Raw genomic sequence first — 19,848 nt, 5'->3', positions numbered from 1 at the left:
GTCAATTGTTGCGGGGTTAGTTTTATTTATTTTTATTTATTGATACAGCACAGTAACTGGCCTTTCCAGCCCAATGAGCCCACACTGCCTAATTACCCCCAGATGACCAATTAACCAACTAACTGGAAAGTGGGAGGAAACCAGAGCACCCAGAGGAAATCCATGTGGTCACAGGGAAAATGTACAAACTCCTTACACTAACTCAACCACCCCTGATGCACATTCCATGCACCCACAACTCTCTATATATAAAAAAAACTACCTTTTACACACCCTTTCCCGATACTGTCCTCCAGTCACTTTAAATTTGTTGCCTCTCATCTTAGCCATTTCTTCCCAGGTAAAAAGCGCTGGCTGTTCACTTTATTTATGCCTCTTATTGTATCTAGCGATTTCTCATCCTCCTTCATTCCAAAGAGAATGGTCGTAACTCGCTCAACATATCCTCTTGAGGGTAGAGTACACACAACGTGTTCTCTAATCCAGGTAAATCTACTCTGCACTCCCTCTAACGCTTTAGAATCTTATTAGATTAGATTATGAGGACACGCAGTCCTCTTTTATTGTCATTTAGTAATGCATGCATTAAGAAATGATGCAATTTGTTCCTCCAGAATGATATCACAGAAACACAAGGCTTAAAAAAAAACTGACAAAAACCACATAATTATAACATATAGTTACAACAGTGCAAAGCAATACCTTAAGTTTAAGAGACTACTAGACAGGTATATGGAGGAATCTAAGGTGGGGGCTTATATGGGAGGCAGGGTTTGAGGGTCGGCACAACATTGTGGGCCGAAGAGCCTGTACTGTGCCGTACTATTCTATGTTCTATGTAATTTGATGAAGAACAGACCATGGGCACGGTAAAAATAAGTCTCAAAGTTTCCGCATCCTTCCTATAATGAGGCGTCCAGAACTGGACACAATAGTCCAAATGTGGTGTAACCGAGTTCTATGTAACTACAACTCAATTCCCTGATTAATGAAATCCAACACTTCATACATGTTCTTAACCACCCTATCAACTTGCACGTCAACCTGAGGGGATCTATGGACGTGGACCCAAAGATCCTTCTGTACCTTCACTCTAAGAGTCCTGCCATTAACCCTGTACTCTACCTTTAAGTTTGACCTGCAAAGTGAATCACTTCACACTTTTTCGGATTGAGCTCCACCTGCCAGTTTAAAGTATCATCATCTTCATTATGTGCCATGTCGTATGAGGTAGTCATTCATGGTCCCATTACTATGATTATTCTTGACAAATTTTTCTAAGAAGTGGTTAGCCATTGTCTTCTGAGCAGGGTCTTTACAAGATGGGTGACGCCAGCCATTATCAATACTGTTCAGAGATTGCCTGACATCAGTGGTCTTGTAATATGCACAAGCTGTTCATACAACCATCCACCACCTGCTTCCATGAGTTCATGTGACCCTGATCGGGGGGGCTAAGCAGGTGCTACACCTTGCCCAAGGATGACTTGCAGGCCAGTGGAGGGAAGGAGCACCTTACACCTCCTTTGGTAGAGACATATCTCAACCCCACCACTTGAGTATAAAGTATTATTTAAAAAAAACTAGAAACTGAAATACTGATTCTGCTGCTGCAAAGTCTAGAATTGAAGAGCATAGTTTTGGGATAACGATCCTGTGATCCAGGATTGGGATAAGACAGTATTTACCTCAGCACATTGTGCTTCTTGGAATTCTCTAGCCTAGGGAGCTGTGGCTCTTCATCGTTCCATTTCATTTGACACTGAGATTGATGAGGTAATCGTGAAAAATAGGGTAATGTGAGAGGTGAGATGAGTTTGGGTCGGAATAGTAGCATAGCACTTAGTATAACACCCTTACAAACCCAGTAACCTCGGTTCAGTTCTGTAACTGTGTGTAAGGAGTTTGTACGTTTTCTCAGTCACAGCATGGGTTTCCTCGGGGTACACCAGTGTGCTCCCACATTCCAAACACCTGCAAGTTAGTGGGTACATGGCAGAGAGGGCTCATTATGCCAGAAGGGCCTGTTACCATGCTGTATCTCTTAAAGTTCTAAAGCCAGTTCATGGAAATTTATGTTCTGCTCTTGTTATACTTAAAAGTTTGCTTTCATCTTTATTTCTTTTCGATTGATATTTGATCTCTGAACCCTTGAAAAGTAGTTCAAATTGAATAACCTTCCTGTCCATTCAACCTGAAACTGTACCCTTATAAGGTGCAGCCTTTTACCCTGAAAGGGTGGTTGTATGGTTGAGTAAGTTTGCAGATGATATGAAGATTGGTGGTATCGTAGATAGCATAGAAGACTGGCAAAGAATACAGCAAGATATAGATCAGTTGCAGATATGGGCAGAAAAATGGCAAATAGAGTTTAACCCAGCCAAATGTTAAGTGTTGCACCTTGGTAGGTTAAATGTAAAGAGACAGTAGAGGGATGAGCGGAAGGATCCAAGTTCGTATCTCCCTGAAAGTAGCTACACAGGTTGATAGCATGGTTACAAAGGCATATGGCATGCTTGCCTTTACTAGGCGAGGCATTGAGTTCAAAAGTCAGGAAGTTATGTTGCAGCTTTATAAAACTCTAGTTAGCCTAATCTGGAGTATTGCATACTGTTCTGGTTACTCCTCTGGTTAGAGGAAAGATGGCAAGGCTTTGGAGAGGGTGCAGAAGAGGTTTATGAGAAAGTTGCCTGGATTAGAGGGCATGAGCTATAACGAGAGGTTGGACAAACTTGGGTTGTTTTCTCTGGAGCAGTGGAGGCTGAGGGGAAGAGTTGATAGAAGTTTATAAGATTATGAGAGGCATAGACAGAATAGACAGGCAATATCTTTTTCCCAGGGTTGAAATGTCTAATACCAGAGGAAATGAATTTAAGGTGAGGGGATATAATTTCAAAGGAGAAGTGAGGGGCAGGTTTTTTACTCAGACAATGCTGGGTGCCTGGAATGTGCTGCCTGGGGTGGTGGTAGAGGTAGATACATGAGGGATTTTTTTGGAGACGTTCAGATAGGCACATGAATGTGAGGGAAATGGGATGATATGGACATTGTATAAGCAGAAGGGATTAGTTTAGTTGCTATTAATTTAATTGATTTGGCACAACATTGTGGACTGAAGGGCTGGTTCCTATGCTGTACCTCTTCTATGCACCCATTCTGTAATTTCAGCTGCTGGAGATCCAAAGCTTTCAGCAGCTTGCCAGTTCTGTGTGGGGAACCTGTCTCTCCAAAACAGTGACAGACCCAGATTATCTCTGAACTTTATCTTCTCTCACAGACTGGAACAACATGAGGAACTGACATCAATGTACCCTGAAAACTTACCTGTACATATTGCTTACCTCACCAGCCTTGATTCTGGAAAGGTACGTTGTCTCTTGCCTACTTACTTTCGGGGGGGGGGGGGGGGGAGGGGTGTATGTCAGAGGTAGGATATTTTTACACAGAGTGCTAGATGCATGGCCTGGGGTGGTGGTAGATGGAGATGCATTAGGGGCACTTAAGAGACTCTTGGGCACATGGGTGATAGAAAAATGCAGGGCTATGTGGAGTGAAGTATTAGATTGATCTTAGAGTAGGTTAAAAGTTCAACATAACATCAAGGGCTGAAGAGCCTTTACTGTGCTGTAGTGTCGATGTTCTACGTTTATTGTGGGGGTGGAACTGGACTCTCTCATAGTGGTGTCTGAAAAGAGGATGCTGTCTAAGTTGCATGCCATCTTGGCCAATGTCTCCCATCCACTACATAATGTACTGGGTGGGCACAGGAGTACATTCAGCCAGAGACTCATTCCACCGAGAAGCAACACAGAGCGTCATAGGAAGTCATTCCTGCCTGTGGCCATCAAACTTTACAACTCCTCCCTTGGAGGGTCAGACACCCTGAGCCGATAGGCTGGTCCTGGACTTATTTCATAATTCACTGGCATAATTTACATTTTACTATTTAACTACTTATGGTTCTATTACTATTTATTATTTATGGTGCAACTGTAACGAAAACCAATTTCCCCCGTGATCAGTATGACTATGACTATAATAAGATCATTCATATTCTTCCTGACTCCAGAAAATTTAGGTCTATTCTACCCACTCTCACCTTAATGAACAATCTGCCCATCCCAGCATTTAATCTAGGGAATCTTATCTTTTTTTATTTAGAGATGCAGCGTGGAACAGGCCTTTCTAGCCAACAAGCCACACAGCCCAGCAACCAACTGATGTTACCCTAGTCCAATCACATGACAATTTTACAATGACCGATTTGTACATCTTTAGACTGAGCGAGGAATCTGAAGCACTCGGAGGAAACCCACACAGTTCACAGGGAGAACGTACAAACTCCTTACAGATGGCGCAGGAAGTGAACACTGAACTCTTGACACCCTGAGCTGTAATATCGTCATGCTAACCGCAACACTACCGTGGTACCCCTAAGTAGCATTGCAGTTAGCATTGTAATAGTACTGCAGTACTAAGGCAAATTCAGCTTTCCCGAGTTATGCAGTCCTCAAGGACTGCATCAGGACTTCGCTGCCTATACCTGCTGTAACAGTGCCAAAAATGTTCTTAGTTACTTTGTGTTCTTGATCTATTCTTATTCACTTCATGCAGTTATAATTCAGTTTATAATTCAGCTGATTTAACAATTGACATGCCTTCGAAATCTTCAGCCTCCAACATCTAGGAGCACAAGGTCACTTAGGAACCCCATCACGCCAACATTCTAACTTGACAGCCCCTTCATGGTTTGTGGGGTAGAATCCTGTAATCCTGCTACTGATCTATCTTTAAAAGAGCATTGTAGAATAAGGTGCAAATGCTGGCCTTAGCAGTAAATTGGCTTATTATTGTCACATGTACTGAGGTACAGTGAAAAACTTGTCTTGCATAATGTACAGTACATACAATACAAGGTAAAATAATAAAATGCAGAGTAAAATGTAACACAAAGTGCAATGCAGGTAAACAGTACAATCATAATGATTATAAGGTCCAGAGTTTATCTGACTGTACCAGGGAACTATTCAATACTCTTATAACAATGGGGTAGAAGCCATCCTTGAGCCTGGTGGTATGTACTTGTAGGCTTTTCTACCTTCTGCCCAATGAGAAGTGGGAGAAGAGAGGGTGGATGGGGTCTGTTTGTCAGGAAGATAAGGATCCCATTGCAGAAGGAGGTGTTGACTTGTAGGATCTGGAGTTTTTGTAAGAGTTTGCTTGGAATTACAGTAATAAGTTGAAGCTGTAGTCAATAAACACTAGTCTAACTAGGGCGTCTTTACTTGTTTTAGCAGTAGGCAATTGAGGTTGTTTAAGGCTGGAGTTGATGCAAGGCATGACCAACCTCCAGAAACACTTCATGATGGCAGATGTCAAAGTGACTAGGTTGTGTAGGCATGTTATCCTGATTTTCTTAAGTAAAAGAATTGATTTTCATTTGTACTGTTAATTCTGTTGTGCTTTTTTTTAGGTGAATTTGAATTCTCATACTGCACTGTTGCATTTCCATTATCTCTATTGACAGATACCGCAGAGGAAATTAGCAAGTCGGCAGCATTTGTTGAGGCAGAGGAATAATTGACATTCCTTTCTAGAATATTGCTCCAACCTGATCCCTTGTACTAATTCTCTCCACTGTCCCACTGAACTATTCTCACCCAAAAGCTTCCTTTTACCTCTTCTCAAGGCTGCCTCAGTGGGCACTCAGTTGACAGGTTGCTTTCCATTCCTAGGAACGGCTGAAGAAGCTAGATGAAATCGTTCAAGCTGCTGATGTGGTTATCTCACACATTGACCAAAAAGCCTTGGTGACTAACTTGGTCATGAAGACTGACCCAAGACCAGATGCTGCAGCAATCAAAAGGTATGTGCCCAAATGTGTGTGTAAACAATAGCCCATGAAAAGGCTGGGGAGATTAAGATCATGGATTAACTTTATCTTCCATATACCTTACTGCCTGTTACACTGCTGGTGTTTAGGGCAGCAATGAAGGTCCTCCATCTCTGTCTGTCCTGGACCATCAAACCTAATTTTGTCTTAGTTTTGGCAGTGTTCAGTCCTTCCTTCATCATACCAGTAGTTTCCTTTGGTCTTCACTACTGTCAGTCGTACAAGTCTTGGGTGGAGACTCAGGAATACTGTCACACACAGATGTAGAAGGATTCTTCATTCCTGTTTCCATTTACAGTTTTTTTTTATCAGTCAGGCATTAACCCGGAGCTGAACCTCCAAACCTGGAGGACTGGTGGACCACTCTTAGTTTGGCCTCTACCCTTTGACCTTTATGGCATGAGTGACCTACCAAGAGTCAAAGCACAAGGCCCTGACTCCAGCCAACATAGCTCTCTGATTCATTGAGACACAGAAGCCTTCAAACCCTTCAATAAGGGTATGGTCCTCATGGAGGATATACATTTACATGTCTGAGGAATTCGCTGTGGTATGTTGGCACAACAAGCACAACAAAAAAAACAACATTCAACAATTATAAAGAATAAAGAATTATATACAGAGAGGTTAAAAGTACCGTTAGAATAAAATGTGCACAAATGCATAAATATCAGCATGTACTTACAATGTAAACAGTATTAAAAAAGTGGTTTAAACGGTTTACTATGCAATGCAATGATTGAGGTAATAGATATGGGATGGGAGGTGTGAGTAGCTAACTAGAATGGTTGATTAGACTAACTGCCTTAGGGAAAAGAGGTTTAAGGTGGCATGAAGTTTTTGTTTTAATAGCCCTATAGTGCTTTTCAGAAGAGATGTTTTAGAAAAGGCAATATGCGGGCGGATAGTGTCTGAAATGATTTTTTTTCTGCCTGCTTTGTCCTGGACACATACAAGTCCTGCAGTGATGATAGACTACAGCCAGTGCTGACCTGACTGCATGCTGTAGTTGGCTGCCTCCTTGCTTTTATATTCTGGTCCTCTTGAAACGAATGCTAACATTGCATATACCTTCCTCACCATAAACTCAACCTGCAAATTAACATTTAGTGAATTCTGCACAAGTCCGTTTGCACCTCAGTTTTTTGTATTTTCTCTCCATTTAGAAAATAGACAACCCTTTCATTTTTTTCTACCGAAGTGCATGACTTTCTTCCTACAGAACTCCAACAGATTTGTAAAGCAAGATTTTCCCTTAAGGAAACCATACTGACTGCAGCCTATTTTATCATGTGCCTCCAAGTACCCTGAGACTTCATTCTAATAATTGAATCCACCATCTTCCCAAACACTGAAGTCAAACTAGCTGGTGTTATAGTTTCCTTTCTTCTGCCTCTCCGTTCTTGAAGAGTGGATTGACATTTGCAATTCTCGAGTCTTCCGGAACCATTCCAGAATCTAGTGATTCTTCAAAGATCATTACTAATGCTTCCATAATCTCTTCAGCCACCTCTTTCAGAACCCTGGGGTGTGCACCATCTGGCCCAGGTGACTTATCCACCTTCAGACCTTTGAATTTCCAAAGAAGCTTATAAGGCTAGCAGGAAGGAGTTTAAGAATGAAATTAGGAGAGCTATAAGGGGCCATGAGAAGGCCTTGGTGAGCAAGATTAAGGAAACCCCCAAGGCATTCTACAAGTATGTGAAGAGCAAAAGGATAAGACATGAGAGAATAGGACCAATCAAGTGTGACAGTGGAAAAGTGTGTATCGAAACGGAGGAGATAGCTGAGATACTTAATGAATACTTTGCTTCAGTATTCACTACGGAAAAGGATCTTGGAAATTGTAGAGATGACTTACAGCGGATTGAAAAGCTTGAGCATGTAGATATTAAGAAAGAGGATGTGCTGGAGCTTTTTGAAAGCATCACATTGGATAAGGGACCGGACAAGATGCGCCCCAGGCTACTCTGGGAGGTGAGGGAGGAGATTGCTGAGCCTCTGGCGATGATCTTTGCATCATCAATGGGGACAGGAGAGGTTCCGGAGGATTGGGGGGTGGGGGAGGGTTGCAGGTGTTGTTCCGTTATTCAAGAAAGGGAGTAGAGATAGCCCAGGAAATTATAGACCAGTGAGTCTTCCTTGAGTGGTACTTGAAAATCTTCTGAGGTGCATATATTTCAATGCTGGGAGTATTGCGGGGAAGGCGGACGAGTTGAGGGCGTGGATTGACACGTGGAATTATGATGTTGTAGCAATTAGTGAAACCTGGCTACAGGAGGGGCAGGACTGGCAGCTTAATATTCCAGGGTTCCGATGTTTCAGATGTGATCGAGGCAGAGGAATGAAAGGTGGGGGAGTAGCATTGCTGGTTAGGGAAAGTATTACAGCAGTGCTCAGGCAGGACAGATTAGAGGGCTTGTCTACTGAGTCCTTATGGGTGGAGCTGAGAAACAGGAAAGGTATGGCCACATTAGTGGGATTGTATTACAGACCACCCAATAGTCAACGAGACTTGGAAGAGCAAATCTGCAGAGAGATAGCAGGCAACTGCAGGAAACATAAAGTTGTGGTGGTAGGGGATTTTAATTTTCCATACATTGATTGGGACTCCCATACTGTTAGGGGTCTAGATGGTTTAGAGTTTGTAAAATGTGTTCAGGAAAGTTTTCTAAATTAATATATAGAGGGACCAACTAGAGGGGATGCAATATTGGATCTCCTGTTAGGAAACGAATTAGGGCAAGAGACAGAAGTCTGTGTAGGGGAGCATTTTGGTTCCAGTGATCATAACACCATTAGTTTCAATTTGATCATGGACAAGGATAGATCTGGTCCTAGGGTTGAGGTTCTGAACTGGAAGAAGGCCAAATTTGAAGAAATGAGAAAGGATCTAAAGAGCGTGGATTAGGACAGGTTGTTCTCTGGCAAAGATGTGATTGGTAGGTGGGAAGCCTTCAAAGGGGAAATTTTGAGAGTGCAGAGTTTGTATGTTCCTGTCAGGTTTAAAGGCAAATTGAATAGGAATAAGGAACCTTGGTTCTCAAGGGATATTGCAACTCTGATAAAGAAGAAGAGGGAGTTGTATGAAATGTATAGGAAACAGGGGGTAAATCAGGTGCTTGAGGAGTATAAGAAGTGCAAGAAAATACTTAAGAAAGAAATCAGGAGGGCAAAAAGAAGACATGAGGTTGCCTTGGCAGTCAAAGTGAAGGATAATCCAAAGAGCTTTTACAAGTATATTAAGAGCAAAAGGATTGTGAGGGATAAAATTGGTCCTCTTGAAGATCAGAGTGGTTGACTTTGTGCGGAACCGAAGGAAATGGGGGAGATCTTAAATAGGTTTTTTGCGTCTGTATTTACTAAGGAAGCTGGCATGAAATCTATGGAATTGAGGGAATCGAGTAGTGAGACCATGGAAACTGTACAGATTGAAAAGGAGGAGGTGCTTGCTGTCTTGAGGAAAATTAAAGTGGATAAATCCCAGGGACCTGACAGAGTGTTCCCTCGGACCTTGAAGGAGACTAGTGTTGAAATTGCGGGGGCCCTGGCAGAAATATTTAAAATGTCGCTGTCTATGGGTGAAGTGCTGGAGGATTGGAGAGTGGCTCATGTTGTTCCGTTGTTTAAAAAAGGATCGAAAAGTAATCCGGGAAATTATAGGCCGGTGAGTTTAATGTCAGTAGTAGGTAAGTTATTGGAGGGAGTACTAAGAGACAGAATTTACAAGCATTTGGATAGACAGGGACTTATTAGGGAGAGTCAACATGGCTTTGTGCGTGGTAGGTCATGTTTGACCAATCTGTTGGAGTTTTTCGAGGAGGTTACCAGGAAAGTGGATGAAGGGAAGACAGTGGATATTGTCTACATGGACTTCAGTAAGACCTTTGACAAGATCCCGCATGGGAGGTTAGTTAGGAAAATTCAGTCGCTAGGTATACATGGAGAGGTGGTAAATTGGACTAGACATTGGCTCGATGGAAAAAGCCAGAGAGTGGTGGTAGAGAATTGCTTCTCTGAGTGGAGGCCTGTGACTAGTGGTGTTGCACAGGGATCAGTGCTGGGTCCATTGTTATTTGTCATCTATATCAATGATCTGGATGATAATGTGGTAAATTGGATCAGCAAGTTTGCTGATGATACAAAGATTGGAGGTGTAGTAGACAGTGAGGAAGGTTTTCAGAGCTTGCAGAGGGACTTGGACCAGCTGGAAAAATGGGCTGAAAAATGGCAGATGGAGTTTAATACTGACAAGTGTGAGGTATTGCATGTTAGAAAGACAAACCAACGTAGAACATATAGGGTTAATGGTAAGGCACTGAGGAGTGCAGTGGAACAGAGGGATCTGGGAATACAGATACAAAATTCTCTAAAAGTGTCGTCACAGGTAGATAGGGTCGTAAAGAGAGCTTTTGGTACATTGGCCTTTATTAATCGAAGTATTGAGTATAAGAGCTGGAATGTTATGATGAGGTTGTATAAGGCATTGGTGAGGCCGAATCTGGAGTATTGTGTTCAGTTTTGGTCACCAAATTACAGGAAGGATATAAATAAGGTTGAAAGAGTGCAGAGAAGGTTTACAAGGATGTTGCCGGGACTTGAGAAACTCAGTTACAGAGAAAGGTTGAATAGGTTAGGACTTTATTCCCTGGAGCGTAGAAGAATGAGGGGAGATTTGATAGAGGTATATAAAATTATGATGGGTATAGATAGAGTGAATGCAAGCAGGCTTTTTCCACTGAAGCAAGGGGAGAAAAAAACTAGAGGACATGGGTTAAGGGTGAGGGGGGGAAAAGTTTAAAGGGAACATTGGGGGGGCTTCACACAGAGAGTGATGGGAATATGGAATGAGCTGCCAGACGAGGTGGTAAATGCGGGTTCTTTTTTTAACATTTAAGAATAAATTGGACAGATACATGGATGGGAGGTGTATGGAGGGATATGGTCCGTGTGCAGGTCAGTGGGACTAGGCAGAAAATGGTTCGGCACAGCCAAGAAGGGCCAAAGGGCCTGTTTCTGTGCTGTAGTTTCTATGGTTTCTATGGTTGGTAAGTTGATGGAAAAGATCCTGAGAGGCAGGATTTATGAACATTTGGAGAAGCATAATATGATCAGGAATAGTCAGCATGGCTTTCTCATAGGCAGGTCATGCCTTACGAGCCTGACTGAATTTTTCAGGCGTCTGGAAATTGCTCCCAACGATGAACCAGATTTGAGATCATTTTCTGACCTCAATCCAATAGAAAATTTGTGGGCAGAACTGAAAAAGCTGTGTGAGCAAGGAAGCCTACAAACCTGACTCAGTTACACCAGTTCTGTCTGGAGGAATGGAACATAATTCCAGCAGCTTACTGTCAGAAGCTTGTGGAAGGTTACCCAAAACGTTTGACCCAAGTTAAACAGTTTAAAGGCAATGCTACCAAATATTAACAAAGTGTATGTAAACTTCTGACCCACTGGGAAAGTGATGAAAGAAATATAAGCTGAAATAAATCATTCTGTCTACTATTATACTGACCTTTCACATTCTTAAAATAGTGATCCTAACTGACCTAAGACAGGGAATGTTTTCTAGGATTAAATGTTAGGAATTGTGAAAAACTGAGTTTAAATGTATTTGGCTAAGGTGTATGTAAACTTCTGACTTCAACTGTAGCTCTGCATTTTTCTATCAACCGTGTGCCTATCTAGCAGTTTCTTAAATGCTACTAATGGCCTCTACTACCATCCCTAGCCACATTCCATGCACTCACCACTTACTGTGTAAAGAACTTGCCTCTGACATCCCCGTAATACTTACCTCCAATCATCTTAAAATTATGCTTCTTGTATTATCCATTTCCGCCCTGGGAAAATGTTTCTGACTGTCCACTCTATCTATGCCTCTTATCATCCTTAATCTTCCCTCACTCCAAAGAGAAAAGCCCTAACTCGCACAACCATTCTTCATAAGACCCGCTGTTTAATTCAGGCAACATTCTGGAAAGGCTATTTTGCACTCTCTGTAAAGCTTCCAGATCGAAATTAAGACTGCTCTTTACATCATCCTCGACATTCTAAATGTCCTCCTGTTGTTCAGTGCTCAATGTGATTAGAGACATAGAAACACAGAAAACCTACAGCACAATACAGGCCCTTCAGCCCACAAAGCTGTGCCGAACATGTCCTTACCTTAGAAATTACCTAGAGTTACCCATAGCCCTCTATTTTTCTGAGCTCTGTATACCTGTCCAGGAGTGTCTTAAAAGACACTATCGTATCCGCCTCCACCACTGTTGCCTGCAGCCCATTCCACGTACTCACCACTCTGCGTAAAAAAACTTACCCCTGACATCTCCTTTGTACCTACTTCCAAGCACCTTAAAACTGTGCCCTTTTGTGCTAGCCATTTCATCCCTGGGAAAAAGGCTTCTGACAATCCACGCGATCAATGCCTCTCATCATCTTATATACCTCTACCAGGTCACCTATCATCCTCCGTCGCTCCAAAGAAAAAAGGCCGAGTTCACTCAACTTATTCTCATAAGGCATGCTCCCCAATCCAGACAACATCCTTGTAAGTCTCCTCTGCACCCTTTCTATGGTTTCATATCCTTCCTATAGTGAAGCGACCAGAACTGAGCACAGTACTCCAAGTGGGGTCTGAGCAGGGTCCCTCCAAAACTCAATCCCACGATTGATGAAGGCCAATGCACCGTATGCTTTCTTAACCACAGAGTCAACCTGCACAGCAGCCTTGAGTGTCCTATGGGCTCGGACCCAAAGACCCCTCTGATCCTCCACACTGCCAAGAGTCTTTCCATTAATACTATGTATTCTGAATTAAAATTGACCTACCAAAATTTAAAGTTTAAAGTTAAATTGGGTAGATATATGGACAGGAGAGGAATGAGTGCAGATCGGTGGGAATAGGATAGGGTTAGAGTTTGGCACGGACTAGAAGGGCCAAGATGGCCTGTTTCCGTGCTGTAATTGTTATATGGTTATAAAATGAATCACCTCACACTTATCTGGGTTGAACTCCATCTGCCACTTCTCGGCCCATTTTTGCATCCTATCGATGACCCGCTGTAACCTCTGACAGCTCTCCACACTATCCACAACACCTCCAACCTTTGTGTCATCAGCAAATTTACTAACCTATCCCTCCACTTCTTCATCCAGGTCATTTATAAAATTCATGAAGTGTAGGAGTCCCAGAACAGATCCCTGAGGCACTCCACTGGTCACCGACCTCCATGCAGAATATGACCCGTCCACAACCACACTTTGCCTTCTGTGGGCAAGCCAGTTCTGGATCCACAAAGCAATTTCCCCTTAGATCCCATGCCTCCTTACTTTCTCAATAAGCCTTGCATAGGTACCTTGTCAAGTGCCTTGCTAAAATCCAGATACACTACATCTACTGCTCTACCATCGTCAATGTGTTTAGTCACATCCTCAAAAAATTGAATCAGGCTCGTAAGGCATGGCCCGACTTTGACAAAGCCACGCTGACTATTCCTAATCATATTATGCCTCTCCAAATGTTCATAAATCCTGCCTCTCAGGATCTTCTCCACCAACTTACCAACTACTGAAGTAAGACTCATTGGTCTATAATTTCCTGGGCTATCTCTACTCCCTTTCTTGTGTAATGGAACAACATCCGTAACCCTCCAATCCTCCGAAACTTCTCCTGGCCCCAATAATGATGCAAGGATCATTGCCAGAGGTTCAGCAATCTCCTTCCTCACCTCCCACAGTAGCCTGCAGTACATCTCGTCCGGTCCCGGTGACTTATCCAACTTGATGCTTTCCAAAGGCTCCTGCACACCCTCTTTCTTAATATCTACATGCTCTAGCCTTTCAGTCTGCTGTAAGTCATCCCTACAATCGCCAAGATCCTCTTCCTTAGTGAATACTGAAGGAAAGTACTCATTAAGTACCTCTGCTATCTCCTCCGGTTCCGTACACACTTTTCCACTGTCACACTTGATTGGTCCTTTTCTCTCACGTCTTATCCTCTTGTGGCCCCTTTTGGCTCTCCTAATTTCTTTCTTGAGCTCCTTCCTGCTAGCCTTATAATCTTCTAGCTCTCTATTATTACCTAGTTTTTTGAACTTTTCATAGGCTCTTTTTTTTCTTCTTGACTAGATTTCCAACAGACTTTGTGCACCATGGTTCCTGTACCCTGCCATCCTTCCCGTCTCATTAGAACGTACTTATGCAGAAATCCATGCAAATATCCCCTGAACATTTGCCACATTTCTTCCGTATATTTCCCTGAGAACATCTGTTTCCAATTTATGCTTCCAAGTTCCTGTCTGATAGCCTTATATTTACCCTTACTCCTATTAAAGGCTTTCCTAACTTGTCTGTCCTATCCCTGTCCAATGCCATGGTAAAGGAGATAGAATTGTGATTACTCTCTCCAAAATGCTCTCCCACTGAGAGATCTGACACCTGACCAGGTTCATTTCCCAATACCAGATCAAGTACAGCCTCTCTTCTTGTAGGCTTATCTACATATTGTGTTAAGAAATCATCTTGAACACACCTAACAAACTCCACGCCATCTAAACCCCTCGCTGTAGGGACGTGACAATCGATATTTGGGAAATTAACATCTCCCACCACGACAACCCTGTTATTATGACACCTTTCCAGAATCTGTCTCCCTATCTGCTCCTCGATGTCCCTGTTACTATTGGGTGGTCTATAAAAAAACACCCAGCAGAGTTATTGACCCCTTCCTGTTCCTAACTTCCACCCACAGAGACTCAGTAGACAATCCCTCCAGGACTTCCTCCTTTTCTGCAGCCGTGACGCTATCTCTGATCAGCAATGCCCCCACCTCTTTTGCCTTCCTGTCTGTCCTTTCTGAAACATCTATAGCCTGGCACACAAAGTAACCATTCCTGCCCCTGAGCCATCCAAGTCTCTGTAATGTCCACAACATCATAGCTCCAAGTACTGACCCACGCTTTGTTCATAATGCTCCTTACATTAAAATAGACACAGCTCAAACCATCGGTCAGAGCGCATCCCTTCTCTATCACCTGCCTATCCTCACTCTTGCACTGTCTCCAGGCTTTCTCTATTTGTGAGCCAACTGCCTCTTCCTCCATCTCTTCAGGTCGGTTCCCACTCTCCAGCAATCCTTGTTTAAACTCTTCCGTTTAGCCTTAGCAAACCTCCCGGCCAGGATATTGCTTCCCCTGGGATTCAAGTGCAACCCGTCCTTTTTATACAGGTCACTCCTGCCCCCTGCTCCAATCCCACAGCCATGCATTTAGACCATAAGACCATAAGACAAAGGAGCAGAAGTAGGCCATTCGGCCCATCGAGTCTGCTCTGCTACTTTATCATGAGCCATCTCACTCTATTCCTATACACACTGTCACGTGGTACAGGCAGTAATCCCAAGATGGCTACCTTTGTGGTCCTGCTTCTCAACTTCCTTCCGAACTCCCTGAAATCTGTTTTCAGGACCTCCTCCTTTTTCCTGCCTATGTCGTTGGTACCAGTATGTACCACAACCTCTGGCTGTTCTCCTTCCTACTTCAGGATATCTTGGAAGCGATCAGAAACATCCCAGACCCTGGCACCTGGGAGGCAAACTACCTTCCGTGCTTCTTTCCTGCATCCACAGAATATCCTGTCTGACCCCCTAAATATAGCGTCCCCTATCACTGCTGCCATCCTCTTCCTTTCCCTACCCTTCTGAGCCACAGGGCCTGACTTGGTTCCTTCCCCCAGGTAGGTCGTTCCCCCCCCCAACAGCACTCAAGCAGGAATACTTATTGTCAAGGGGTACAGCCACAGGGGTACTCTGTAGCCTCTGACTCCTGCCCTTCCCTCTCCTGACTGTTACCCATTTACCTGTCTCCCCAGGCCCTGGTGTGACCACCTGCCTATAGCTCCTCTCTATCACCTCCTCACTCTCCCTGACCAGACGAGGGTCATCGAGCTGCAGCTCCAGTTCCCTAACACGGTCCCTAAGGAGCTGCAGCTCGACACACCTGGCACATATGTGGCCTTCTGTGAGGCTGGGAGTCTCCCGGACTTCCCACGTCTGACATCGAGCACAGAAAGCCGGCCTCATGCACATACTTCCTGTCTGTATTCTATTCAGGCAACCTACGTCGCCTCGACCTGTTATCACCGAAGCCCCGTTGAGCCAAAGTCTTCCTACTCTGTCTCCCTCTACTCTCACGCCCAATCTATACAGCTGTCTCCTTTTAAACTCTTCTTGCTATTCTCACTGGCTGACGACCACGCACTTGCGCAGTCGTGCCCCGATCAAACTGCTGAAGAAATAATCGTCTCTGTTTAAACTCTTCTCGCTTTTAAATTCTGGTGAATTGGTATATTACTACCTCAAGCTTACTGCCTTTTTCCTCAGTTACCTAATAATAAATGCAATTAGCAAAAAAAAACAAACTGCTGGAGGAACTCAGTGGGTCAGGCAGCATCTGTAAAGGGAAATGAACAGTCTACATTTTGGGTCGAGTCCTTCATCAGTTGAATTTGCTGATAGTTCAGCAATCACACGTAGAGATTTAAGAATGTTAATTGTCATTCTTCGGTACACGAGTGTAAAGGAGAACAAAATGATTGTTGCTCTGGACCCGATGCAGCATAAAAAAAACAAACTAAGCATAAATAGCATAATAAATATAAAAGCAATCCTATAAAACACAATGTACACATAACTATTTGAGTGTGACTGTATTTGTACTCAAGCCACTTCAGAGTTTGGTGAGCAGATGTAGTTTGAGATAAGCTTACAAAGCAAGAGATATAAATGTGTTGCAATGAAAGGATTATTTCTGCTGGTTAGTGGTTGATATGTTCTTCAAACCTCTACCTCGTTAACAAACAGCTCTAGAGCTTAGACTGAATCATTCTATTTTCAGTGAGATGGAGAAACAGAAGTCAGCACTGATCGAAGCTCTCTGTGTGAAAGGATGTGCCCTGGCTGATACATGTCTTCAATCCCAGTCACAAAGTGAAGTGGCTTCAATCAGATCAGTCGGTCAGAATGAGGATGAGGTAGATGACGTATCCAAGAGTCTGACGGAAACGTTCCACGATGTCCAAAAGTGGATCGATCTCACTGACAGTAAGGTAAATAATAGACTTGACTTCTGTCTTGTCGAGCCATGTGTTTCAAAGTATTACCTCTGCATGTTTCTAAACCGTACTAGCAATAGCCCCATCCAACAGTATTGTTCTCACTGAATCACTCCGTGTTACTGGAGTCAGTCTGGACAACATTCTCAACCAGTTACAAGTGCATTTATGAATAATCCCAGGGAATGAAAAAGTCTAGAAGAATGAAGGGGAATAATATTGAAGCTTATCAAATATTCAAAGGCCTAGATAGAGTGGATGTGGAAAGGATGTTTCCTATAGTAGGGGAGTCCAGGGCGAGAGGGCACAACCTCAGATAGAGGGATATCCATTTAGAACAGAGATTAGAAGGAATTTCTTTAACCAGATGGTGATGAATCTATGGGATTCGTTGTCACTGACAGCCGTGGTGACCAAGTATATTTAAAGTGAAAGTTAATAGGTTTCTGATTAGTAGGGGCTTCAAAGGTTAGAGGGAGAAGGCAGAAGAATGGAATCGAGAGGGATAATAAATCAGCCATGATTTCCCTCCTGTAGCCTGCAGCTCACCCTTGGGCAAGGTGTGGTACCTGCTTCACCCCCCAGTCAAGGTCATGTGAAGCCAAGAGAGCAAGTGGTGAATGGTCAAATGAGCAGCTGGTAAATATCACGTCCTGGTTATGCAACCAATGACGCCAGGTAGAAAATCTCTGAAGAGTATTAATAATGGTTGAGCTCACCCATCTTGTAAAGACACTGCCCAGAAGAAAACAATGGCAAACCACTCCTGTAGAAAAATTTGCCAAGAGCAATCATGGTCACAGAGACCATGAGTGCCTACGTCATATGACATGGCACATAATGATGAAGATGGAATAGTGGAACAGACTCGATAGGTCAAAGGCCTAATTCTGTTCCTATGTCTCATTGTCTTATGGCATTCTTGTCTTGTTGTCGAGATCCAAAACTGCCCATAAACCTGGTACAATTACAATATTTCCTTAAAACACAGAAAGTTCCATATTCCCTTAAAGCATAGAATATTCCTGGATGTTAACATGTCTGTTGTCTTGGGCTCAGCACAGAAATATAATCACATGTGTCTTTACTTTCTTTGGAGGTTAAAGAAGTTCAGCTTGTCACTGAACACTTTTAACAAACTTCTACAAATGTATTGTTGAAAGTATCTGTCTGTTTGCATCATGACCTCGTACAGTAATTTGAATGTGCAGGAACATAAGAAACTGCAGAGGGTTGTGGACTTTGCCCAGTATGTGATAGGTACATCCCTCGCTACCGTTCATAATATCTACTGGAGGTGTTGTAGGTCCCCGCCATCAGGCCATCTTCTTGAAGCTTTCATTCAGCAGGACGTACAGCAGCCTGAAGTCGTGTTCAAGAACAACTACTTCCTTCAACCATTTAGTTCTTGAACCAACCAGCACAACCCTAATCACTGCAGTTTAATAACATTATGACCACTTTGATTATTTTGCACTAAAGTGTCTTTTTTTAATTGTGTTTAATCTATATTTTTCACTTCTGGATGCTGCTTACCTGATGCTCTGTGCCTGTGATGCTGCTGCAAGTCAGTTTCTCATTGCACCTGCGCACACGTGGACATGCAGATGACAGTAAACTCAACTCATGTTATTGAGGAAACTATTTCAATATCCAGTCTAAACTGGCTCACAGAGTAATCCTATTCCCCATTACTTTTTATATAACCCATCCTTCCCCACTCCTCTCAATTCCCTCTACCACTCAGATACACTCCAGTGGCTAGCCAAGACCATAAGACATAGGGGTAGAATAAGGCCATTCACACTACGAACTACCAACCTGCGTGTGTTTGTAATGTACAAGGGAACGAGAAGAAAAGGAAGTGCAGTCACAGGGAGAACATGCTCACATTTCAACATTCAAGATTGTTTAATGTCATTTCCAGTACACAAGTGTAAAGGCAATCAAAATAATTGTTACTCCTGATCTAATGCAATACACAGAAAAACAATAAGATAAAGTTGTTTGTTATGTCTCCCCTCTCGCTGTGAAACAGATGCACCTCTTTTTCCCTTATTAGGGTGAGAGAGAGCCTGTGGTATGTCGAATTACCTGGTGAACGAGTAGTCTTTGTGGTACTGCAAGTCTGTGTCTTTATTGATGCTTTGCTGCTGCTTACACGTGGGAGGGGGGAGCTGGGGGGGGGCTTTGGGGTTCTAACATTTAGCTGCCATTCATTCTTTGGGGCACCCCTCTGTTTTCATGGATGGTTGCAAAGGAAAAGAATTTCAGGCTGTATATTAAATACATTTCTCTGACATTAAATGTACCTTTGAAGCACAATAATAATAATAAAAACAAAAAATACAAATGCATCAGATAGGATATATGCTCAAATTGTATGTCGATAAAGTGGTGTTGGACACAGGATGTCTGTACATAAGGTGACTGACAGGAAATGATAAAGTAGTGGTGCTGGGGGTGTGGAGGGTGGGTTAGTGGATGGAGGTATTGATCAGCCTTACTGCTTGGGGAAAGTAACTGTTTTGAGTCTGGTGGTCCAGGCATGGATGCTACGTAGTCTCCTTGCTGATGCGAGTGAGACAGACTCCCTGAATAGCGTGGGTGTTCCTAGTGTGAATGCTTCGTAGCCTCCTCCCTGATGGGAGCACACCAATTGCTGTATGGCTGCCAGTCTTCTAGATTTGGGCTGATCCATACCCAACCTCATTGTCCAACGGTGTTACCAATTAGTTCGGCACATTGTGGACTGAATGGCCTATTCTATGTTTTATATTCTAACTCTGATCTCTGTCGGACACAATGCCATCCCAAAACGTTCCGCAGTCTTTTGA

The 19,848-nt window shown here is 43.1% G+C and overlaps 1 protein-coding gene across 2 annotated transcripts in view; it reads left to right on the top strand.

Annotated features, from left to right (window-relative positions):
- LOC140204370 (tripeptidyl-peptidase 2-like) overlaps positions 1 to 19,848 on the top strand; it is a 193,393-nt gene that overhangs the window by 161,996 nt on the left and 11,549 nt on the right. For both annotated transcript variants that reach the window (XM_072271060.1, XM_072271061.1), the window contains exons 25-27: positions 3,278 to 3,365; positions 5,736 to 5,866; positions 16,795 to 17,005. In XM_072271060.1, coding sequence (XP_072127161.1) covers positions 3,278 to 3,365; positions 5,736 to 5,866; positions 16,795 to 17,005 — 430 coding nt within the window. The remainder of the gene's footprint in view (positions 1 to 3,277; positions 3,366 to 5,735; positions 5,867 to 16,794; positions 17,006 to 19,848) is intronic.

This window comes from Mobula birostris, chromosome 10 (assembly GCF_030028105.1).
Source record: "Mobula birostris isolate sMobBir1 chromosome 10, sMobBir1.hap1, whole genome shotgun sequence".
In the NCBI taxonomy this organism is placed as follows: Eukaryota; Metazoa; Chordata; class Chondrichthyes; order Myliobatiformes; family Myliobatidae; genus Mobula; species Mobula birostris.
This window is presented reverse-complemented; position numbering and strand designations above follow the sequence as displayed.